Consider the following 25,373-nt stretch of genomic DNA (forward strand, 5'->3'; position numbering starts at 1 on the left):
AACATCAGGCTCAGAGGCTAAGTTTGAAGTGGAGGTCCCAGGAGCACAGCTGAGCTCTTAAGGCTGGGGTTGAATGCCCGTCATGTCCTGAATCCCCATTAGGGTGAAACCAAGACGCTCAGTGACAGAAGGTAGATGGACACGGCAGACAGATCCTCAGTTTAGATAATTGGGACATGCCATAATACTCACATTCTGCTTAGTTTAGCTCTCACCACTAAGAAACGCAAAAGAACTTGCATCCTTCTTCCACTGTGAAAGAAAATGCTAGAAACCGAGGGTACTAAACGTAACTTACGAGGAATATAAAAACACCAAGAGCACTATGGTTTCAAAAGAACACCAGAATGCTTGGACTTACCAGACTGAGTAGAAGCTGAAGTGACAGGTGAGGGAAAAGCCATTTTTGATGATTTATCCACAACAATCCTACCTCTGACTGTACAATTCTGACTAGGTCGCATTTTCTGTAAACACTTACTTGCTTTGAGGCATGTTGTCATGGTGTAAATTTGTAATGGAAAAGAACACACAAGGAAACAATGCCTCAATGGTGTTGCACAGCAGCAAGACGCTGTCTCAACACTTGCACTGACTGACCTCACTATGTCTTTCTCATGGGGCTCTAAACATACAGAAGAAGAGCAAGAACTTCAACTATTATTCTGTCACCCAGACCTACAGAGTCATCCAGATGTACCATGGGAAATGTGCTGCATTCCCCAAGGGGCTGTGATGTCCTGCAGCTCAGAAGTCTCAAGTACATCCTGGCTGCAGGTTGTGTCTGTGCTGGAGAGCTGAGCCTCCAGAAAACAGTGATGGGATAGCACTGACAGTAAGTCAAATCTGCTGTGCCTTTTCCAGTGCAATTGCAATTTTGCTCTGATGGCAGATGCTAAGATTAACTGGTATGTCTATACATTTCTTTACATGTATTTCTCGTGTGACAGCAGGTGGGATTAGCAGTATAATTATTCAACCAATCCTTCTGCTCTGTCATAGGTTTACATCAGTTTGCTATCAAAATATGCCTAAGACTGTTTTTCATGCATTAGAGATAAATGCAGAATGAAATGTGAATACAAGGAGGTAGGAGCAGCATGCTAATTAGATGGCCATGTCCAGTATGTGCTGACAGATACAATACAGTATTAAAGCTTTGCCTGCACTGCTCAATATACTGCTTGTTGCAATAAAAATAACTCGTTTCTACCTTGGATACATTGCAACCCCTTTCAGACTTTAAAATATTTTCCCCTTCTTGTCTTCCCTTTAAGTTATGTACACCATTGTCTGCATGTCAGATTTTGACTGTCTGAAAGAAGGATCATAGAGAAATCTCAGCGGAAACATGCTAGTGATGAGGGACCACAATGGGGAGTAGAGACAGCTGTTAAAATTGTGCACAACTGTTCCCCTTGGCTCTTGGACAGTAGCAGACAGGAATGGTGCCACAGGGGACCTTGTGCACTGCAAAGCAATAGCACAGCTAGAGGTATTCTGCCAGTGGTTTCCATTCTGTTTGTGTCTCTACTAATAGCAACTGTTACATAGGAATATACAGCAGTAAATTACTCCTCAGGATTAACAGAAATGGTTGAGCAAACACTTGTGCATCGTACATCCTTCAGGTATGTTTATGCTTGTGAATAAACATTGTGATGGCCAATAAGGCAGAATGGATTTGAAATTCCAACTGTGCTGCTCTGCAACACATGGCTTCAGACCTCATTGGGTCCGAAAGTGGGAGTGATTAATGGAAATGTATCGTGCACACAGAAGAAAATAGAATATATTTGGGGAATAATCAGGGAAGGCTCAGAACTGTCTATATGTGTTTAAAAGGTATAAATCTCAGACTGAGAGCTGGGCAGCAAGAGGTTGATACAACTAGGAATAACAGAAAAACATTGGAAGGGCAAAGACAAATATATGATTAATGTTGCAGGGGAATTGACATGGAACCAAAAGGACACACAGCACCCAAAACCAAACACAAAAAAACCACACCAACCAAACAAACAAAAACCACAAACAACCCCACCACACACACGACAACAAAAAACACCCACAACTAAAAAACCAAACCAAAACAAATGGATATAGCACTGTCAAATATGTAATGAAGAACAATCTTCCACAGATTTTCTTACTAGCTATAATTTACCAAATCTTTGCAAGTTCTAACTTTGATAGTTATTCTTAACACAAATGATGCAGCTAGCTAACTTTTCACTGGATTCTTGGATCTGGCCCAGTTCTTTTTGAGCGAACATAACTTACCTGTGGTGAAAAAGTGGTTGTCCTTTCAACTACTAGGGCCTTTATTTACAGGTCAAGCCCAAGGAGTTAACTCAAGTTACAGTCCCATAAGAAAAGTTTTTTTGAAACAAATCAATAAATACTTGCCTTGACCAGATTAAATTCCCCAAAGAGTCTGAAGAAACCTCAGATGTAACACCTAGGAAATTATAAGGGTGAGGTGTGAGCTAGTGTTTCAATTTGCCTTGGTATTAGATGAGTAGAAGGCAGCAAATGTGATGCTAAAAACTTTCAAGGGGCTTGAAGGGGGATTTGGAGAATTAATGAGTCTGATTTCTGTGCCTGGCAAATTGGTAGATATCTGGCTACATAGAAATGTGAAGATTCTGTACAGCCTTTGGAGATGCAGGTCATGTCTTATGTATCTGTTAGAGTTCTCTGAAGGAGTCAAAGAGCATGTGGAAAATGGCAACTCAATCAAGAAACTGTATTTAGCTTTCCAGAAAGCTTTTGACAAGGTCCTTACTGAACACTTTCAAAGAAACTAAACTGTTACTGAGAAAGAGGGACAATTCTCTTGTGAATGGACAAATTGTTAAAGGAGGGAAGATAAAATGGAAGAATGGCTAGTTTTCACAAGGGTGAGAGGTTGTCAGGAAAGCTCTGTAGAGATCTCTCCTAGGGCCTGCACTGTCCAGCAAACTCATAGTTTCTGAAGACTATATAATAAAGTGAAGAAAGAAAAATTTGCTAAGGAAACAACAGGTTTTCAGAACAGTTTGAACTACAGCTGTGTATGAAAAAGCACATCACGGCATTGTTCTAGGAAACAGTAAAATAGGAGGTGGAATTCAACACCGACAAAAGAAAGTAATTCTCTGTTGCAGCATAGGAGGGAGATTTTGCATTCCCCTTCTACAATCCCCAAACTGCTGTTATATCTCTGTAACGTCAAGTTACTTGGGATATTTCTATGAAATTGTCCATTAATACTATGTAGTGACCAAAATAGCAAATAAAATCATTGGGAATTATTAGCAAAGGAAATGAGCATCATTATGTCACTGCATAAAGCCATTGTGTTTGTCCTGTCTCAAAAAGATTACATCAGAACTAAGCAAGATACAGTGAAGAAGTATGATCAGATGTATAGTACAGCCTTCATATAGCCTAAATAGACTAGGCCACTTCTGCTTTAAAAAAATGGTAACCATAGGAAGATAGCATATAAAATCATAAGTGGTATGGAAAAGGTAAATACAAAACCGTTATCCATTATTTTTTCCTAAACAAGAACTAGGGAAATACAATGAAATCGTCAGGGCATAGGCTTAAAACATTCAAATATTTTAATTTAGAATATGCTTAGGGTTGCTTTGTATAATGCTTGGTTGCATGTGCTCTTATTCTGATGAATTACCTGCTAGCATGGAGACTGCAACCTATGTGTGCACACTGATAGTAACGCAGCACATGCAATAGGTATGTAAGCTTTGCTCATCATCTCGCTAATCTATCTTGACTTGGGATACTGCCTTGTCTAAGACTATAGTTTCATGTAGTCTTTATATGTAAATTTAAATATACAGTATTGTTTGTTATGTTTTTGTACAGTACATATACAACTGCACAGGGATTCTGATATTAAGGGTGCTTCTGCTGTCTGCTGAGAGGAACATTAACACCAAATTTGTCAGAGATAGTGATTTTGTGAAGCTGATACTTTGCTCCCAGCGCAAGATTAGGCCTCTGACATACTTTATTCAGATAGCCCAACAGTAAAAAGGTTCTTCATTCTTAATTACTTCTCCAAGCCCCGCAAAATAACATTCTAGAGCATTTATTAAAATTTGAAAGCTAGTCCTGTACTGCCTAGGGAAGAAAGTTATTGCTTTTTGCGTGAGAGGACGTGGTTGTGCAGGGAATTTCTAAATCTCATTTATCTCTTGTGTAACTGGATTACAGAGGAAAATATTAGCATGAGTAATTTGTTTGCTAATGTGACAACTCTCATGTTCAGCCTTCAGACAATACAATAGATTTTGGTCAAAAATAATAATTGGTAAAGCCTATGGTGAAACCAGCCGATTCATTTGATTTATGCTCATTATTTATCTGAAACGAAGGTGACTATGGACCCCAGGCAAAAAGCCCTACTAATTTTAATTCAGTAGCTAAATTAAAGCTAAGAGCTTAGAGGCAGAAACACACATCTATGTATATATATATACATATATATATGTGTATATATATATATATAAATATAAAAAAGATAAATGCTTGAACACCACAATACTGTGTTGACATACACCAGGGCATCAGTGGCAAAGGTAGCCAGCAGGATTACAAGGATACCAGTATATCTGTGACACTCTTCTAGCTAAAGCTGATTCAGCAAAACACATTTAGGAATTAAATTTTGGATTCTTTTCCATAGGAAGAAAACTGGTACAGCTATTAGTGATAGATGTTCAATTTTCATATTTTGTTAAGAGGATAGAGAGTACAGAGACATGCTCTGCTACAGATATGCAAATAGGCTGGCATCATCCTAGAAAAATATGCAATAATTAATGCAAAGTAATCTTTAATCAAATAATTTAGTACACCACAAATTGGAGCTAAAAAGATCTCTCTCCAATAAAGAGATGCAGTGTAAAAAGAGTGTATTAAACTGTATTAAAGCAGGGTGAATAACTAAAGTGGGATGAGTAACTCAAGTAGGAAAATTCTTAAGTAACGTAAACCTGATAACTACTGTGATCAATTTTTTCTTACATCTGTTTCTCCTTTCACACCTCTGAACCTGCCAAGCATGGTAGATTCTTGAAAACAGGTTTTGTAATGGCAAATTAGTGAGCATCTGTGACACTAATATTTTATAACATCATCCCTTTTCATAGTGAGGGTACAATAAAACATTTTAAAAATTGGAACAGCAAAATATGGGACACCCACTTTTGTTTTGATGTTAGCTTTACATCAAACTACTGCTTCTCTGAGTGATACTCTAGTAAAGACACTGCCTTGCATTAGCCCAATACCTTTTTATAAGCTGGTTTCCTCCACTATGACCACCTTAGTAAGGAAACAGCAATTCAGATTTGCTGTAAAACCCAAGTCAATTTCTTTTGTTTCAAGTAGGACTGTTTTTACATCAAATAAACTTTTCCAGTTATTTTTAATCTTTTGGTACATTTTGTAAGGTACCTGATCTAATGTACATCGTGTATATGTGTCTTTGTGGTATCTAAACACACATCCCACCTGACTGGTTACTCAGCATGTCTTTCATCTATTGTGCATATGTTTCTCACAAGGAAGATTACTCTGTTAGAATGGTTGTAGTGAAAATGTACATCGTGCTCGGGACATGTTTCAGTTACAGCTCTGCCTCATCCTTTTTTAAGTATGGCTTCAGTTATAATTTCAGACAGTAACTTCACCTCCAGTGCTTCAGTCTCCAATTCTTCTGGCAGGCCTTTTTCTGATGGATGTCAGGAACCATACTGTGGACGAGATCTCACAGTATCTAACTATCCCGTTATTCAGAAATCTCACTTAATGCAAGTTCTCACAATTGGTATAAGAAGTTTCCAAGTGTCATTAAAGTGAAGGCACATCAGCAAAGTGGGAGATTATGGCAGCGACACTCTAAATGGCAGTGCTTGTCCTTAGCAGCCAGCTACTACATACAGTATGGTGTTGCTCCATGTACAAGTTTCTATCAACAGATGGGGAAGGAAAAAAAATAAACTTACTGGCTGTAAATGACTCACTTCTGCTAGGTAAAAATCTTGCTTTTGACTCCAGCAGCTGTAGATTTAAAGGGAGCCGTAATGACATTAAACATGACAACTATTCAGCCTGATGGGAACAAGTTGTTGTGAATAAGGTGCCCAAAATTTGTTCTAGTGTATTGTTTTCCCTACTTCCTTCAAATACCCTCCCTTTTCCCTCTTTCCTGACAGCAGTGACTTACAGTAGCTAAATAAGGTATATGTTTTGCATAATGGAAAGTCAAAAGAGATTAACTCTACATTGTCTTTGCTTCTTGAAATATTTTGTCAAGTCCCATTTCAAGGAGTCTTTTTAAATCTTAACATTATGACTTCAAAGGCATGCCTTCCCGTTGCATAAGCTGAAAATGCTTCAGATAATTGCAAAGGAAGGTTTAAGAACCTCATCATTCAGGTCATGACCGCTCCCAAATATATCATCAGATCAACAGGAGTTGGGAACTTGCAGTTTTCCATGAGAGTTACATGTTGGCAGCTGTTGGTGTTTTGGAAGGACCTAAGATCCAGTTAAAGCTAATAGCTGTCATACTGATTCAGAGAATTTATCAGTGACTGTTTCTTACATTATCCCTGGATAAGAAACAAAATTCTGGAGATATAACATTTTTTATAATTTTTTAAGAAAACTGTTGTATATATATTTTTAAGTACACAGGGAATCTGTAAGTAACTTTTTTTGGTGAATATGTGTTTTCAAGCATGCATTGAGTATTATGTTTTAGATGCAAATGATTTTTTGGGATTCCTCCTGTTAAGTTTGACCCAAGAAGCCTCATTTCTACACCAGATTAAGTTCAGGTAAGTAGCTCTGATTGTCTTGGTGCCCAGTATCTTGCCAAATTCTGCAACATGTTCTAGTATGTGGCATTGCATCGCCTTAAAAAAAACCTCTCCATCGTACCTATCCTGAATTGCAGTGTCTTATTAGAAATAAAATTTTAAAGTAAGTGGAAGGAACAAGTCGCATCAGGATTCCAGAGGAATGAAAAGACATCTGCTTTCTATGCTATTTTCTCTTTGACAAAAATAAAGCAACCCTATTCCTACAGTAGATTTTATATAGATTGCTTTCCTCTTTGCTTAGTCATTCTGCCTGTAAGCTTTTGAAAAGCCAAACACGATATAAAAAGAAATTACTCCAGATCACTTACCACACACCATAGCGTTGATATAGACTATCTTGTTAGATTACCATCAGGTGAAGGTGGGTAGGGTAAGCATTTGTAAAGGATTACATTTGGTTATTCACAAAGAAGTGTAGGAATCCTCTCTCTACATATGCTCCTTTTTTAAAAAAAATAATTAGTAGAATTAAAATCAGAGGTTTTTCTAGCTAGCATGGAAATGGAACAAATAAATTGATATAAAGGTGGAGTTGTTCATCTATGTAATGACAGGAAAACCAGAACCACTTCCTAAACTTTTAACAGATAATGATGAAGCACTACAAATATCATAAACATTTTACTATAAAAGCGACAATATGTATAAAAACATGCTCTTAGAATTTATTTAAACCTAAAAGGGAGAAGAGAGCCTTTCTTCTAACAATGTTCAGGCAGTTCCTATGATTTATTTAAAAGAGGAAAAAATTAATATGCCATAAAGGCGGCAGTAGAAACAAAGATAAGCTATCTAAATTAAAAGTGAAACCCAGCCTGATTTAAAATCATATTATGAAATTAATCATGAAAAGTTTATAAGAACTCCAAATTGTATCTTGACATTTCCTAGTTTAATGAGACTGTTCATGAGTCAGAAACAAGACGTGCGGGTACCCGGGGGAGACGAAGGGCCGAGCGCCTGCTCGCCGTGCCATCTAGCGGTGCCTCCTGCGGGGGCTCCCGCTCGCCGCCACACAGTCACAGAATGTCAGGGATTGGAAGTGACCTCGAAAGATCACCTAGTCCAACCATCTTCCATTCCCTGTCCGAGAATGCCTGAAACAATCCTAATTCGGAGAAATGCTTAAGCACTGTTTTTCTTATTAGTAAACCGTGAACCACCATAGCCTTCAATAGGGTAATTCTCACTGCAGGAGTATTTTCCAGTGCTCAAAAGCCTCAACAGTTACTAGAGCAATATAATCACAGTGAGATAAAAGTATTTATGACAGTTGCACGTCTCATGGTAATGGTGTATTGAAGTTTGCCAACAACATGAAGACGTGCAGGTATGTTCCACAGATAAGCCGTTTAGGGGCTTATTCTTTATTCCACACTTACTGGCTCAGGTGGGGACTTCTGAAGTGCTCATGTGTGCATGCCTGTCTTCCAAATGTTTCAAACACTTCACAGTATCACAGTATGTTTGGGATTGGAAGTGACCTCAAAAGATCATCTAGTCCAATCCCCCTTCACATCAAATTGTGGTGGTTTCAAGCATACTCTAGCCTAGAAGAACAGCGAAGAAATAACAAAACACTGATACTTTAAGGTAACTGGTTAGGTACAGCTTGGGCAATGATGAATAAAACCAAAATGACCTTTTAACAAAGCTAATATTTATCCATGTAAGTAGCTGGAATGTGAGATTCATCTCTTCATGCTGCAGAAGCTTCCAGTTATTTTGGGAAAGAACACAGGCTATCGAGCTTAGCTGACTTTTGAAGATTCACTTGCTGCACCTTGTTTCAGCTGGCAAGTAGTGTGACACATACTTGGGAGACATTCTATAGGATTTGAGAAGCTGAAAGTTGCAAAAATATTTTTTAAATATTAAAGTGTTTCAACAATACCTTTCATCTTTAAAATTGTTCTGATTTTTTATATCCAAGATACACAATAGCAAATAAGCAGATTTTAATTAGTAACAAAAGATACAATGTCTAACCCTTGCTTACATTCATGAAGCAGTTTCAACTGCTTGAAACTTGTACAAATCCATAATCACTGAAGTGACAGCAAGTTTGGGCCTCTACATGCAATGAGGAGACCATCAAATTAAATTAATTCACTAAAACAAATTTCAAAGAGTAAAATAATTTTAGAAATGTGAGGTTTTAAAGTTTTTATATAAGAATGCTAAAAAGACATAGAAAGACCTGTAACTATGCAGCTTCTATTTACTATTCAGATTTATGCTTTTCCTTAACTGGATTGAGAAACAGAGCTTTGTTTCTCCAGCACAAGACCACTATTCCTAGCCTCTCACTATACATTTTTGGCACACCTAAATACCGCTTCACATGATCTTTGTGCTGCTCATGCTTTCAGATTCCATGCCATTAAGAAGCAATACAAGACCAGGAGGTATGCTGCCACAAAGCTGAAGGGAGTGCAGCTCATCGCAGGTTGCCTGCACTGCTGGAAGCCAAGTGTTTGCCTGAATACACTGGAGAGATGCTTCAAGCACTCCAAAGCCTGCTACCAGCTTCACAGGAACAGGTATCTTCACTGAGGCTGAGGAAATGGGGCTGTGCTTCAAAAGGCATGGGTTGGAAGGAAAAAAACAAAACAAAACAAAGGTACAGTTGTGTTGCAGGGCCATCAAAAAACTTATTTCCCTACTGGGAGGGATGAATTAGTGGATTTCACAGCAAGTACACGCAACTTCATCGCTACTTAGAGTATTAGCAAGGCCATTTTCTGTTCCTACAATAGATTAAAAGATACTGATTTATATCAACAGCTGAATTGGAATCTGAAGTACTCTCTACAATTTGGAGATAGCAACAGTGAGCTTAAAAATCTACTTGAAGCATTTTGTGATGAATGTTTTAAGAACTGGATCAATACAAGCACATTTTTAATATAGAAACCATTTTCTCCATTGCTACTTACCTGAAATGTAGTCACTGCAAGGAGCTTGCTTCTGCAATACATTCGCACATTTGGTATTCTTGGAATTGTAGATGCTTGATCAAGTCTTTACCTTTATTATCACATTCCCTTTACATTTATTATGAATAAAAAGGTAACTATTATCATGTCAGACTTAGGAATTGTTCTGTAGCTAGCTGTTATTCTTTAGAGATGAAGTATGATCCAAGTTTAAGACTCCAAGTCAATTCCTTGGGGAGAGAGTGTACAAACAGACATGGCTAATGCAACCAGGAAATAATGGACTCGGGTAACAAAAAGGAAATGCAGTTTCCTCCCAGCCAGTACCGTGGTCCCCTGTGCCAGCTGCCATGGTGGGTTTCATCCAGGGACTGGAGTAGCTGCTCTCAAAAAGCTGGAGCAGGGACATCAGAGCATGGGCATGATCTATGCAGAGCCGCCTTTCCAACAGGCCTTTTATAGATAATTCTGTAAGGCCACATAATTTTGATTTAAAATTGATGCTTACCAAAAATGTTAGAGTTACTGTAAGAACTGGAACAGTGGATGCCAGAATGATTCAATGACCTTGCCTGGGCAAGGGCACAGCCTCTTCTAGGTGAGCTGCCTTGAAAGCTTTATTAGACATTAAACCAGTATTTCTAAACAAGCTGAATGAGTGTTAAGCTCATCTGTAGACCAGTTAAAATTTCCACAGAAAATGTAAAATAGAAGTTGGTAACAGTTTGCCTGCAAGGCTTCTGGAGTCAGTATTCTGTATACGTCGAAGTTCCCCAGACTCTGTTCCATTTAGTTCTCTGCAGAGTAAAAGGTGTGATTCATTCAAGAGGCTCTACTGATGGCACCCATTTCCTGTCCAAGGTTTAAGGAGGTTTTGAACACCAGCAGAGCCCTGAGAATGAATTAAACCTTTTTATTTAATCTGAGGCCTCTAATCACTATTTTTAGGCTAACCTATTAAGGCTTAGTTCAAATTCATACTTTCCAACATTAATAAACTAACTCTCCCTCTGCATTTTTCAATCGCAAAACTTGTTTCAGAGTGACACAGCACTATCTCTCCCAGTAAATGTCAAGTCCACAACCAAGCACACCCATCTCTTCTGAATGGTCCCCCTGCCATAAAGTGGAAATGTGTTCAGTTATAATGAAGTGCATGAAAGTGACATCCTGAATTTCCACATCTGTGCTGAGAAGAGCTGGTTTGGGTTGTTGCTTTGGGTTTGGTTTGTGGTTTGTCAAAAGCAGCAGGCACTTGCTTGTGCAGTAATAAGGACAGGCGTTTGATATTGCTGTTTATTTCTTTTTAAAAATTAAACAATTCTGAACATATTATTCTAGCAACATGCTACTAAGCACTCTATACATTCCTTTCTTCAGAATAATTCTAACTACATCTTGGCAGGGATAAACTGAGTTAGAATTACTGAGTTTAGTAGTACCAACCAGTTGAGAAGAATTCCTCCCCTGAATCTGACATGATATTTGTGTGAAACTGGACTACCCATATTTAATACTGTGTTGTCTTAAATACCTTCTGAAATATAAATATTTAGTTTCTCTATTAGAAACAGTTGTGTGTGTATTTTTCATCTTATTCAGAATAATAAGATAAAAATTTCCATGGGCATTGGAGGGAGTTTCAACTAAGATTTCGTAAGGCAGGCTTTAAAATAGTGCCTGAACTAGTTCTTCCACGGAGTTCTTGATTAAAATCTGCATACTTTCAATAGCTATTTTCAGCAGCATAAGTTATGTGTCCTCCAAAAAGTTTTAATGAAAACCCTTTTAATTAAAATTAGTTTGACAGCCTGAATATGCAAAGTCAAACCACAGGATACTAAATACTTTCTGAGATTTGTCTGCATATCTACAAACAAAACTTCCCTCAAACATCCCATGGAGCAGAAACAATTGTGGTAGCAATTAAAAGATTTTCAGTTGTCAGATTCAAGGTCACTAGATAAATTATTCAGTCATTTTTACTTCTAGCAAAAACAATCTCTTACAGGCAAGTATGTTTTCGTATGTTGTTTCCTAAACCGTTTAGAAGCACACTCTTATATTCTCTATTTTACAGCGTTGTGCTTTTTATTTATTCATCTGTACCAGTTTTTAGTTGAAAATTATTGTTCAATTTGTACAAATCACCCATGATTTAAATTGCGTAATTACATTTCATGTAATCTCGCAATTTCATTGGGTAATTAAATGATTCTCTACAGCTTCTTTATCAAAAAAACAATATACAATTAATGAATCCCTGTAGGATTTAGCCCCTTCTCACAAGCATTGACATCACATGTTGAAATACATTGGACTGCATCCTCGGGCATGTCTGATGAGTTGTACAGAAATCAGACACGCAGGCAAATGGCTCAAAGCTCACCTCTCCCAGAGGGCTGCATCCTAGTGCAGGGCTGTGTCCTCGTCACAGAGAGAGGAGAAGAAAGAGTGTAAATGTCTAAATTACTTCAGCTGTACAGACACAGCGGACTTTCACGCAGAAGGAAAGCCCAGTAGTATGCCCTCTTACTTAAATTCTCCAGCATTTACTGTGGTATTTTAGGACAGCGCATGGAGGAAGGATACGGAAATCTATAGCACCAGAGGATTGATTTTAAAATCCTCTCTGGGCAAATTACACTGAATTTAGGGCCAGTTTAGGGCTGGTATCTTGATTTTCAGTAACTATACTATTCTAGAGAATCTAGCCCATATCATCATAGTGCAAATGTAACCTCCTCTATAGATACCTTCTGGTAATAATAAAACAACATAATCTTAACAAACAGAGGTACAGTTTGTTAATGAGGCATGGTACATTTTACTCAGTTATGCACCTAGGCACCTTCTGTCATTGCTAAGCCATCCATTTTTCACAAAACATTTTAAAAATAACATCTCCTTTGATAATATTAAAAGTAGATGATATGATTTCTTTCTTCAGTAAATTAACAAACTACAGTATAAACAGATTTACTTCCAAAGTCATTTCAGTTTAAAATGGGCTGAAAAAAGTTAGTGTTTTAATGGTAATTTCAGAAAAGTAACTAGTTCACAAATATTTTGGTCGTAATTAAAAACTTTGTGACCAAAAAAAATAACCATGGCTTCCAGCAATTCACAAACAGTATTTTAGATGTCACCATCACCTGAAGTTCTGTTGCTGATGCATTGCACCAACAGAACAGTGTCCTACTGATCAACGTTCATCCTCTTTATCCGATGAAGCAGGTCATCTTTTTCCATTTGGACCTCAGCAAGGGCCATTTTGGCTTTGGCTAGTTGCTGTTTGAGACATTCATTTTCTTCAATAAGCTGAAATGATGGTGTTAGAAAAGAGCATTACTAGTATTCCTGAATACTGTCAACTTTTGCCATGACAGAACTTTTCCATGTGCTCACATTCATTGCTGAGTGCAGGTTTGTTGGGGCTGAGTCAGTTGCGACTGGTTCCCAGTCGGTGAGCGTAGAAAGTGGAGAGAGTTGATGCAATTGGCTCAAAATGCAAAGATACCCAACGTTTTAGCTACGCTGCTTCCAGTCTGGAAGGGAGGGGACATGACACCAGGTTCTGAGCTCTCGGAATGGATTCTCACCCAGTGGAAAAAGAGCCAAATTGATGCGTGAATTGTGTCATCATCAATTCAAAATCCAGGTATGATTGATAGTAAGGGGCTGACTTAACAGTCTAGTCCTTTTTCTTTGGAAGTTGTGTCGTACAGGGATGAAGGAGATGGGGACAAGAGACTTGCCCTGTCGTAAAACTCCCTCATGTGAAGGAGAATTAGTCTGTAGTGCATTATTAATCTATTTTAAAAGTGGTATTGAATTTATTTTGCGTGCCTAAGTACCGAGCCATACTATAACATCCATAATTCATATTTTCCATCTTGAACAGATTTCTAAACATATGTAACCCTCAAGCCCAACTCTAGATAATCTAATAATTATGATGATTAAGGACTGTAGCATAAATTTGAGGGGAGGAAAAAGTCAAAAGTAATTCTAAATACCTCATTTTTAGAAGATCTGGGAAATTCACAAAGAGTCTGCGTGGCTTGGTCCACTGTTTTATGTCCAACAGTCCCAGTCACACTACTTGAATTCTTCATCTTTGACACATCGTTTACTCTTTGATTGTCTATATCACAGAAAGATACTTAATAGTAGTGCTTAGGTTTTTTTTGTCATGTTTAAGTTTGATTCTCATCAGCACAACATTAAAACCACCTAAACAAATATACTTGTAATATTAAGTGCATTCATATTTATCTCCCAAAATAAAATTTAAGAATAAAAATATAATTCAAAGTCATTTACTCTTTTGGAAGAAGAAAGAAGTAAAAGAGGTATGAGAAGAAGCAATATCTAGCTTCCAGCTTCAAGAAAATTACCGCATTTTTATACTGACCAATATCACCCCCACAGAATATGCATTCTGAAGAATTACGTTTGAGAACTATTAATATTGCTATTAATATACTGTGTCCATGTCCAAATCTCATCTGAAGACTGCATTTACATTTGAAGACACAGTGAAACAAACCTGCAGGATCAAGTTTTTAAACTGGAAAATAATTCCAATGACTTGGCATTAAAGAAACTTTCAAGCATTGATAATTGAAGTGCCCTGTAACATCTGTTCAAATATACTGCTGTACACCAAGGGAAAAATGAGGGCCGTGGTTCTCAATAGTTGAAAAAAATACTCTGTTGTTCTGTGCTTTTTAAACATTTTGTTCTAAATAAGAGTTTTCTGTTCATTAACCCCTCCTCCTACCACACATAAGGGGACTCAAACATGTAGCACTGCAGATGCCTAAATCACTGCAGTGCAGATAGCATTGACCTTTGCCTTTCAAGTCACTGGACCTGAGGAGTCCACAATAAGAACAGGGATCAAAGCACTTCAGCAAAAAGGGGAAAAATTATCAACAGAAAGAGACCTTAAAAACTCTATTTTCTCACTAAATTGCTATTTGTTCCAATGTCTAGTATAAAAAGATGGCCAAAATGCATTGAACATCTTTAAACACTCAAACAATGTCTTAGATAACATGAAGAAATTAAAACAGAAGCAAATTATGCCACAGGATACCTCTCAGAAATCCGGTCCATCTTTGCTACACCTTCCCATGAGGTAGGGGAAAGGGGCATTAAGACCACCATGCAGCCTCCTCTTCCTCAAGTCATCCAATACCTTGCAAATTGTTGGATTACTATATTCAGGACCTGGATGAATGGGTGGGATCACCCTCTGCAGTTTTGTGAAGGGCGACTGACACACTGAGGCACAAGACTGGTTTTCAGAGGAACCCAGACAGGCTGGAGAAATGAGATGACTGGAGCCTCATGAAGTTCAGCTGAAGGCAGCGTGAAGACTCCCTCTATGACAGATTGGGGACCAACTGGACAGAAAGCAACATTGCAGGAAATGACCTGTAGGCCTTGGTATCATGAGTCAGCCCTGAGCTCACAGCAGAGACCAGGCACGCACAGGCTGAACTACCAAGGGCATAGCCAGCAAGATGAGGGAAGTTACTGTTCTCCTTGAGACCATATCTGGAATACTGGATCTGGTTTTGGATTCCCTAGTGTGGAAAAGACACCAACAGCAGAGAGACCACAGAGATAATCGTGGCCAGGAGCAAATGATGTACAAATGAGGGGTTCAGGGAGACACTTGTGTTAAATCTGAAGATGAGAAGGCTCTGAGGTGATCTCACTGCTGCCTTTGCCTAACTCATGGAAGGGTATAGAGAAGATGGACCAGACTTCCGTGAGGTGCTTGGAAAGTGCTCAAGCACCTCTGTCTTGAGGTGGCAGGACAGGAGGCAACAGACACAAGCTGCAACAAAGGAGATTACACTTAGACATTACCAAAAAAAATTAAGTATAAGGGTGGTCAAACACCGGGACAGATTATTTAAGGCAGGTTGTGGTATTGCCTTGTTGATGCTTAAAACTCAAGTGGACAGGGCAACTTGATCTAATCCGCCCCTGCTTTGAGCAAGCAGTAGGACCAGACAACCTCTAGAGGCTTCTTCCAGCCTAGATTACTCTATGATTCTTTGACATCTGTGAAAGACAACAGCAAAGTTCCAGCCCTAAAATTTATTGCCGTGTTACAACTATTAAGTATTTGCCCATTCTTATAGGAAAAAAAATGCTTAAGTGTATACATGTTTCATGAAAAGTACGAAGTTAAATCATTGTTCAAACTACAAGTCTCAGTACAATCCCAGCCATGAGCTGCCAGGACACCACCATAATATACAGAACTGAAAACTGCTGCTAGTACTTCTCAAATAGTCTTTTGTTTTACAATATGGTCTATTACAACCTGTAACACAAGAACGCAAAGACAACAGGTAACCACCTTGGTAATCTGTAAAGAAAAGCAATTTTTTTTGTTTGGTTTGTAGTCAATCGAAGGACCCTTAGACTCATCATGATGAAGCGATATGCACTGATGAAGCGCATCCTGATGAAGTTATATGCGTGTTTTTATTTCTCTCAGATTGATTCGGCTGTGGGTTGTTATCACAGCCAATGCACTATTCAAAAAAGTAATTTTCCTCTATGGGACTACACTTAGAGTTAAGGTATATGGCAACGCAACTTATATAAATTACCATCTATTGTCTTTTCCTTATTAGCCACATGTCTGCACAAAGGAAAAACACAGTATTAATAATAATTAGATTATAATATTGAGATATTGAGGTTCAGGAATATACAAACCTCTAATGAGAAAAGTGCCATCATCATTTCGTTCTACCCAGAGTATGTCAATATGTAGTTTTATGGGTATCAGCTCAGATGGCTTGAGATTTTCACGTGGACTGTCATCCTAAAAAAAAAAAGTATTCCAAAATGAGTGTACCAGAAAATCAAAACAGCTAATTAAGACGTTCAATTAAACATAAGTGGATTTAAAGAAACTTGAAAGGGAACATTTCAGAGTAGAGTTTTCTAATGGGATCTCCACTAAACTTTTGCTCCATTTTTCTTCCAGGGGATCATATTAAAGGCCCAAATTGATCTCTGGAGGAAGTCTGCTGAACTCAGTATATACGGTCTGACTAAAATACTTCAAAGTATTTTTACAGACATCTCAATAAGATTATATCCCAACACAAGACATTCTTTAGCTCAGGAGCTCTGAGAGTCAAAGATAAGAAGCTCACACTATACAGTATCTGATTTTCCCTTAAACTATTAATACTTAAATATTGAAAGGGTGCAGCTCTCCTTCTGGAGCGGATTTTGTCTTTTTAGAATTTAGTTTGGGATGACACCAACTGCAGTTCAGTTACGTTACTGCACTCAACAGAAGAGGAACTTCACAAATTACTTCTTTTGGGGTCTCTCCAGGAAATCTTTATAGTCCATTATCCCTGCCAAGCAGAATAACACAGCCAATATAGTTAGCAACTACACATATCAGCATTAAGCATGGAACAAGGAAACTGAGATATAACTGCCAAAGTTTCTTGAATCAGCACTGAGATAACAGTAGAAAATGTTAAAAATAAAGTAACTTTTCTTAAATTCTGCCCCCCCATGAAACACTCTGCATCAAGGCTCATGTGGAAGAAAAAGAAACTGCACTGAATAGGCAATGTACTATAAATTTGAACCACAGCCTCTCGTTCTTTATCACCCAAAAACTCTGTAGAAACAAATCAAATCTGCCATTTGTCAAACATCCTGAGCAACTTCACTGTGACTTGAGTGCACTGCTGAGTGAGCACTTCAGTGCTTTTGCTGCCAAGCACACTCTTATTGCCAGTTTATTAGTCTATATTCCTCACCTCAAACAGCTGCCTTCTCAAGACTGTTTTGCTTAAGTCTGCCTTCTGACCAGCACAATTCTGCTTTTAAATTTAAATGACTATACATTAGAGACTCTCCTTTTTGCATTTGGGCATTCACATATATGAAACATTGAAAGCTGAGGAACAGATCCACAGCTCTTACAGAAAGTGCTGCTCCTGTAGTAGACACAGCCTTAAATGAGCGCCTAAGGATCCTCAGGGGATGGAAAAGCTGCATCAGAGAGGGAGGGAACACTGATGCACTCTGAGTAAAACACTGTAGAGATAACAATTGCCCTTCCAGTCTAGAATGATCTTGGCAGAATCAAGGTCTCAGCCCCAGATGCAGAACTAGAGCTGCTATTCCAGTCCTCACTTTGTTCAAAGTTTATGTGGGTGATTATTAATTTTGAAAGCAATGTTATAATTATCTTTATGATTGGTTTTTTGGTTGTAACACCCCACCAAAAGAAAAAAAAAAAAAAAAAGAATTGTCCTTATCTTTATATTCTATGGTTGTGCAAGACAGAACTCAGCCCCTCCTTTAAATGTTTGAAAGAAAAACCCCTGGGAGACTTGAGCAGGAATGTCCTCTTAACATCACTATTTTAAGTTATGGTGGTGAGAAAAGCTTGCATTCTTTAGTATCTGTTTCCAGGTAGGGCAGACCATGAAATCTGCGTTCTAAGAAACAGCAGCCACGTGGTTTGAACTGGAAATTCCCATGATTTTCTTTCTTTCTTTTGTGCTGAGCTTTCATTGCAAGAACAATCCTCTAAGTAGGAAAGAGAATTAACTTCTAAAAATCTGTGTTTTGTAACTAGAAAACTATTATTATACTAAGCAATAAAACCCAACTAGAATAACCCACATTGTGCCTTAAGGAACTTGGTATACCTTACCTACAAAACTCCAAGACTACAAAAGAGACTGGGAGGAGGAGGAAAAAAAATGTATAAAATATTTAATTCATACAAATAGTTTGGTCATGCAGAGAATTCCCCCCCAGGCATACCACAGAGCTAACCAAATCTATGGATTTTAAATTGTTTTAGTGTTATCTAAAGACCATCCAGAGTATGACAGCAGTTTCTTTGAAGTTAACTGTATCCAGATTAGTAATTTATCATCAAAGAAACAAGAACACAATTTCTTTAGAGCAGACAAATAGCTTATTGTTAACATACTTTTAAATTAATCCTTGCATTAGAAACTTTTATCTTCATAGGCATCACTTCCGCGACAGTCTCATCTTCTAGAAAATGCTGAATGTTTGTGAGGGAAGACGTTAGAAATTCAGCACTGAAGTTCTCTACGTGACACTGAAGAAAACCGTTTTTTACAGCCAGCAGAGAATGTCTGACAGCACTAGGCCCATTCTCCCATCTCAAACTAATCTCAGGTGATGAATTAACCGGTCCAGCCACAGATTTCCAGTCAGAACCTGTTGCAAAAGGAAAACAAATTTCCATTAAAATTCTGCAATGTACAAAAAAAGCAAGTATGATGCAATTACTTCTACCTCTATTGTCTCACTGATTTTCCAAAAGTACTTTAGAAGTATTTTCCACAAATTACAGTGTTGCAAATCCAGAACTGCAGAGCAAATTTCTATGTGTGTCAAAGAACTAAAGAGAAATAAACAGCACATGTAAGTAATAGTACCTCACTGTGACAACAGAAAAGGACCATTCACAAAAAACCCTGTGTTTCCTCAAAGCCTTGACAACAGAAAAACAATTATTTTGCATACTCTTCCACTAACTCCTTCAGTTTTAAGTCAGGAAAACTTTTAAGTCACTTGACACTTTAGAAGAACAGGAATTCTCTTGCAAAAGCAGAATTTCCTGACTCAGGAACATCAACAGCGATGCAGTTAAATAAAGAGCAAGACCATGTGGTGCTTCCATTATTTGGGTAGCAGTAGATTTGAACCTTAAAAAAACCCAACAAAACTAGCAGTTTCTTGTTAGATTCAGTATCTTAACCAGTGAAGGCAACTGCAACATTCAAGAAAACAGCTCTAAAAATAAAATATTTAAGGTAACCGGATTATCAGGGGTAGAGTGTGGCCAGTATCTATTTGCTGTACAAAAAGGACAGTTCACAACCAGAAATAATTATCACATGGATTCTCAAGTCATTTGGTCACTATGATGGCTGACCTATAGAAACTATCTGCATGACCAGAACCATATTCACAGTAATTGTATTAAGAAGCAAACTTTGAAACTTGAGAGACAGATGAAATCAAAGTAACTCAAGTAAAATGAACTTAATTATGTCAGTTTATATTAACAGAGCATCTAACAAATTTGAGAGAATTAAAACAAAAAATATTTCTCTGTTTAAACTCTGGTTTCCCCAGGAAAGTCCAACATTTACAAGCTTAGAAACTGGAAATAAAGAAGAGGATAAAAAACTTAAAGATGAAGTAAGACTTCCTGTTTCTAATTTTGTTTCTTTAATACTGTTTTTTCTCCTCTCCCTGTACTACTCACATGCAATTTATTATAAACTGCCCCTTTCCTGATTTCTGCTTATGCATATATGAGCAATAACCAGAAAGCTGAAGAGAAGGTGTACAGAAAAATCTATGAGCAGCCTCCCAATAACTACGATGAGGTTGTGAAGACAGAGCCAGGTGCTCATCAGAAAGCTGAGAGAGAGCAGGTCAAATTGCAACAAGAAAAGTTCAAACTGAATGTAAGGCATGAGGGAAATGAAGCGGTGGTGCAGGCTTCCCAGAGAGGTTGTGCAGTCTCTGCCCTTGGAGATCCTTTACAAGACTTGATGGCACAAAACCCTCAGCAACCTGGCCTGATCTCAGAGCTGACCCTGTTTTGAGAACACGATGGGACTAGAGATGTCTCGTCATCACCTCCTCTACTCCACTCTCAATTATCCTGTGATCCTGTGAAGTGCAGGTCTCCTCTGTGGTGCCTTCTTTGCTGTGTACTACCTAATGGTAAGTAATAATGTGCACTGCAATGAGTGCAGCATGCTTTACCCCTCCATTTCAGAGATAACCTGCTCTGAATAATTTGACATGTACCACAAAACACTGGTGGGCTTCAATCAACATCACTTCTCTTTAGTAAAGCTTATCCTGGATGCCTGTATATAAAGGAAAACCATACTGCATAGAATTAGTATTCCTTCTGAAACTATGCATCTGGTTTACAGGGCACCTGGTTAAAATTCCAAGGCGCCACTGCTAATCACACCACATTTGTGTGACGTGAGCTTTTTGATACATCAAGTCTCTGTAGATATATGTAATCAGGTATCCCATTAGAGAAAAGACATTTGCAGCATGTGAACATATTTTTAAAAGATATCATTAATACATTGTTAATTTCTATTGCAATGCTATAACACCTGTTCACAGCATTAGTATTTAAGAATTCAGGTTCTTGATACACTAAACCAGATGAAGCAAAGATCAAAACTGCAGAAACCAGATGACAATTTGCTAAGTCACACTGACACGATGCTGGGTCAGATTCATTCAGAAATGTGGGAGGTTGGCTTTGAGTGAATAAAAGTTACACAGATTAGGCAACGAGTCCACACTGAAATTACAGCAGCTTCGTGTTGGTATCCCACAGGTCTTTGCGACAATGTTGTTCGCAATGTCCCCAAGATCAGTATCTCTAGATCCTCAAAGCCTTTTCAAGGTAAGATCATAGAGCATAAGCTTTCTTTATGGATAGATATAGATTTTCTGTGGTTGCAAAGTTGCATAAGTACCACATGCACTCAGTCCAGTCAGTGGCCAGAGACAGAGCCCAAGTCAAGCCCCAGCACTGGCTGGTTACCAGTCACAGCAAGTTCTCCACTACACCTAGGAGGAATTCCTATTTGCCCTTGGGAAGTAGGAGTAAGTAAATGTTACCTTCTCAGTTTCTCTTAAGCAATATGTATTATTTCTCAAAACTCTAGACCAGACTGCTCCAAGTTACCTCTGGAACCTTCAGCAGTGGCTTATAAAGGACCTAACAAGAACCTACAAGAAGAGAAAGGACATTGGGGTAAAACTGGCTTTGGTCCAGACTCCTAACAACTGGAGAAATGGACCACATCCCTAGTGGGGTTGCTGATATGGCACCTAGAAAAGTTAAACACCTACTGTGTCCCTGGACAATGTGCTTCCCCTGAGAGGGAACCAAAGTGAAGAAAACAGATGCATGCAATGCCCATGGATCCCAACTGCAACTAAACACACTGTCTCTGGGAAAGCAGGAGAACACCAGGAAGAAGGTTCTGAGCAGCCAGGAGGAACTGTATCAGTGTCTGTTTTGTACACGGCTATTTTAAAAATTAAAAAAACAAAACAAAACAAACCTAAAAACTGGGGTAAGAGAAGGAGTGAGAAGAATGATAATTAACTTCCTATATTCATCTCAGAAAACATGCATGCTAGTCAAGCATTCTAGACCAAGTGTAGTCAGACAGACATACAGCAAAAGGCAGTAACTTTTTCAAGTAATACTGCCCCCTCCTGAACACAGTACAGGTCTGAAAACTGTAATTTCCAGTTTCAGTACAGCACACAACAGACATTGCCTGGAGCTACAGCAGCCCGGCAGAGTAATTAACTGGCTTTCCTGACAGCAGATTAATTGGATTCGTCTTTCTGTACGATGCCCAGTTCTCATGGATGACCTAGCGCAGCAGGAAAGTCAGGGCACATCCATGTATCTGTTGGCACCAGAGTCAAGGCAGATGAATATATCATCAGTCTGGGATGGCAAAGACCAATGGGAAGAACTGTAAATGAACAAGACATTCTTCAGCCTCCGCTGTGAACCAGAACCTCTCCCTTTGCTACTTCTGTGAATAGAGGTTTCCACAACACTATCAGCTGTGACTCCATCCTTCAATCCTTCCAATGTTTAAGAAGTCCTAGATCGCACATTTCCCCTACAAAAAATAAAACAAAACCCAAACTAAAACCAACACAAACAACTCCCCTAAAAAAATCTCCCCCCAAAATAACTATCACACAACAACAAACCAAACCCAAACCCAGAAAACAACAAACCACACTGCAAGTATCAGGTACTTTTTGTGGCTCTAGCTCAGAGAGAAGAGAATTAGCTACAGTCTGTGAGAGGAAGGGCAGCTCTCCAGGTAGGAGAACAACAACCACTCTGTCCAATGAGTCTCTGCAGTTGGTTTGGGAAACTTTATTTCTCACTCAAGGATATATATTATTCCCACAAATACAGAGAAAGAAATAAGCAATATCTTTTCTAAGTATTTCCACGATCAGAAAAGAATGCCTGTGTCGTTGCCAGAAGAACCCACCAAAGTGCAGAAAAACAGCAGAAGAAAAGACCACACAGTCTCAGCCATGAAGCCAACCTTGGTTATCCTGCAGACATCTGGAAGGGGCATAGTCAAGAGAGAATGGAGTCAAAAATGCATGAAACAATTCAGAAGCTGCTGCGCACTGCTGTTCCCTTCTCCTCCAAGCACAACAAGGTCTCATAGAAGCACTGTCCTTCCCAGAGTACCTCTGCCATACCCCATCCCCCTGTCTTCTGTTATTGCTGCCAAGCAAGATCTGATAGAGGCATCATCCTGCAGCCAGCCCTGCCGGGAACTGCACAGCTGCCACATTGCCCTCAAACTCATTCCAGCTATTAGGCATGCTTCCCATTCTATACTTACTGCATTAACAGTACAGTAGGTTTGAAATGGTTATTTTTACCCAGAACCCCTTTGTAGACTACAATTATGACTTGATTATTCATTGCTTTACACGACTCCTCAGTTTACTGGTTACAATTGTTAATTCAGCACTTGAGTAAGTTTTATTAAAGGTCTTGGGCAGTTGCTTTTATTGGGATATTTTCTTACACTTTTGCTCACTGGTTCTTTTAGTTGTATTTTGTTACCACTAACATATTTAAATTGTTTCTTTTGATGTAATTCTCAGGCTTTTTTCCAACCTTAATCCTCTGGATTTATTTTTTTAACTGTTTTTTTCCTTAGTTGTTCTTTTAGAATAAATTTGGGAGACGGGGAGCAGCAGAAGCTGCAGCAGATTTCTGACTCAGTACAGAAAGCACAGCCCTACGGTCAAGAGAAGATCAGCCGAGTGAAGATGAACTTTACAGAATGGGAGTGACCAGCAATATACAAAGGAAGTGTGGTTGGCCCACCCATCCAGGTACCCACCAGAAAGAGAAAGGAAGAGAGGTGAATTGGCAATATTTGTAGATTCCAGTCTCATTATAATCTTCTGTCCATAAAATGAGCCAATGCACAAGCCTCTCATAAGCAGCTGAACCAGAGGAAGCAGGTTCTAGTTTCAAATCCACACGACAGCAGGAAGGTGGCATGTTCTTACTATTACTCCCTCTTGCTTTTACAGAGGATATGACAGATGACCAGAAATCAATTTGTCTGCTGTATGAACTGAAGGTCAGCCATGAGTCTTCCCTGCTGGACCTCCTTCTTGCCTTCAGATGCCTGAACGCAACTACAACATCACCCAACAGCTGCTCAGGCAGCAGCTGCTGGCAACTGCTCACCTTACCCGTAAATAGGTTCTTTAGCTACAGCATCAGAGGTTGCACAACCAAGCACAACTTCCCAAAGAAAATCCACATTGCTGCAAGGCTTAAAATAAATGGCAGCCAACAGCTGCTATAGCTATTTCCTGGGAAAGGAGATGAACCAGAAGCAGGAGCATCATGGATCTGCCCCAAAAATCCTACAGCGCAACAGAGCTGGCATCCAGCAATCCATGTGGAAGGCTGGCAGAGGGCAGCAAAGCAAACTGTGACATGAAGCGGCACGCCAATGCATCCTGCCAAGGAAAAGCCCTCAGTATGTGAACTAGGCTTTCTGGCAGAGAATGTCTAAGTACTCATGCCCAAGAACAGCTCTGACAACACACTGGTTGATCTAGTTGTGCAAATATCTGGCATGAAACTACATCCTGTGTTCCTATTGAGCTTAAAAAAAAAAAAAAAAGGCTGTTCTTGCAACTCATATTTCCTGACACAGAGGCAATTTTTCACTTTTCTTAAACCACAGATTATAAATCTGTTTAAACTGTGGGTGTTAACTTAATCTAGAAAAACAGATCTTGAATAAAAGCAGCTCTTCAAACCTAGATACATTTAAATAAAGTATCATTAGAATAGTAAAGGAATTCCATCTTCATAAAATAGTAACATAATACAATGCAACTTATTTAATTTAGAAAAAGCAAACTAACGACAACAATTCAATGCAGTGTGTGTCTTTTTTACCTGTACTATCAGAAATTGTTCTATTTTTGTTTCTTTCCCTTTCAATGTATTAGAAAAGAACTCAGAGCAGATATTCTAAACCAGCATACAAAGGATGTTATTGTATTAACATAAAACTGGTTTTGTGCTTTAAGGCTAATACAGTGTTTTTATTTACTTAGAACAAATGTTTCCAACTCCAATCTCACAACACTGAAATGTCACTGTTAGTTCTTACCAACAGTTCTGTTGCAAAGATAGTGCCGAACACTGATATTTCCCAGTTGATTTGGTATCACTCGGTTGACCTGGAGGCATATTTCTGTGTCTTCACCTCTGATGTCAATTTCACCATTAACACCAAATATTTGGAAAACCACAACAGACATCTGTCAACAACATCAAAATAAAACAATATGAGATTATAAATTACATTTACAGTGGTTATTGGTT

At 38.6% G+C, this 25,373-nt stretch overlaps 1 protein-coding gene and 2 long non-coding RNA genes across 7 annotated transcripts in view; 2 read left to right on the forward strand and 1 right to left on the reverse strand.

Annotated features, from left to right (window-relative positions):
- The first annotated feature begins 85 nt into the window (after positions 1–85).
- On the forward strand, positions 86–12,136 carry LOC135576799 (uncharacterized). Its single transcript, XR_010468548.1, has 2 exons — positions 86–835; positions 9,278–12,136. It is a non-coding gene; the product is annotated as an uncharacterized LOC135576799 (long non-coding RNA).
- Positions 11,127–25,373, reverse strand: part of BLTP3B (bridge-like lipid transfer protein family member 3B) — a 60,294-nt gene continuing 46,047 nt past the window's right edge. For all 5 annotated transcript variants that reach the window (XR_010468494.1, XR_010468498.1, XM_065043774.1 and 2 more), the window contains 5 exons: positions 25,159–25,309; positions 18,858–19,114; positions 16,595–16,703; positions 13,864–13,991; positions 11,127–13,165 (listed from right to left, as the gene is read on the reverse strand). Coding sequence is in view for 3 of the 5 variants with exons in the window: in XM_065043774.1 (XP_064899846.1) it covers positions 13,043–13,165; positions 13,864–13,991; positions 16,595–16,703; positions 18,858–19,114; positions 25,159–25,309 (768 nt within the window). In the remaining 2 variants the exon portion in view is untranslated. The remainder of the gene's footprint in view (positions 13,166–13,863; positions 13,992–16,594; positions 16,704–18,857; positions 19,115–25,158; positions 25,310–25,373) is intronic.
- On the forward strand, positions 19,109–25,271 carry LOC110365654 (uncharacterized). The gene is made up of 3 exons (XR_010468546.1): positions 19,109–21,350; positions 23,674–23,851; positions 24,056–25,271. It is a non-coding gene; the product is annotated as an uncharacterized LOC110365654 (long non-coding RNA).

The sequence above is a fragment of the Columba livia genome, chromosome 1 (genome assembly GCF_036013475.1).
Source record: "Columba livia isolate bColLiv1 breed racing homer chromosome 1, bColLiv1.pat.W.v2, whole genome shotgun sequence".
Lineage (NCBI taxonomy): Eukaryota > Metazoa > Chordata > Aves > Columbiformes > Columbidae > Columba > Columba livia.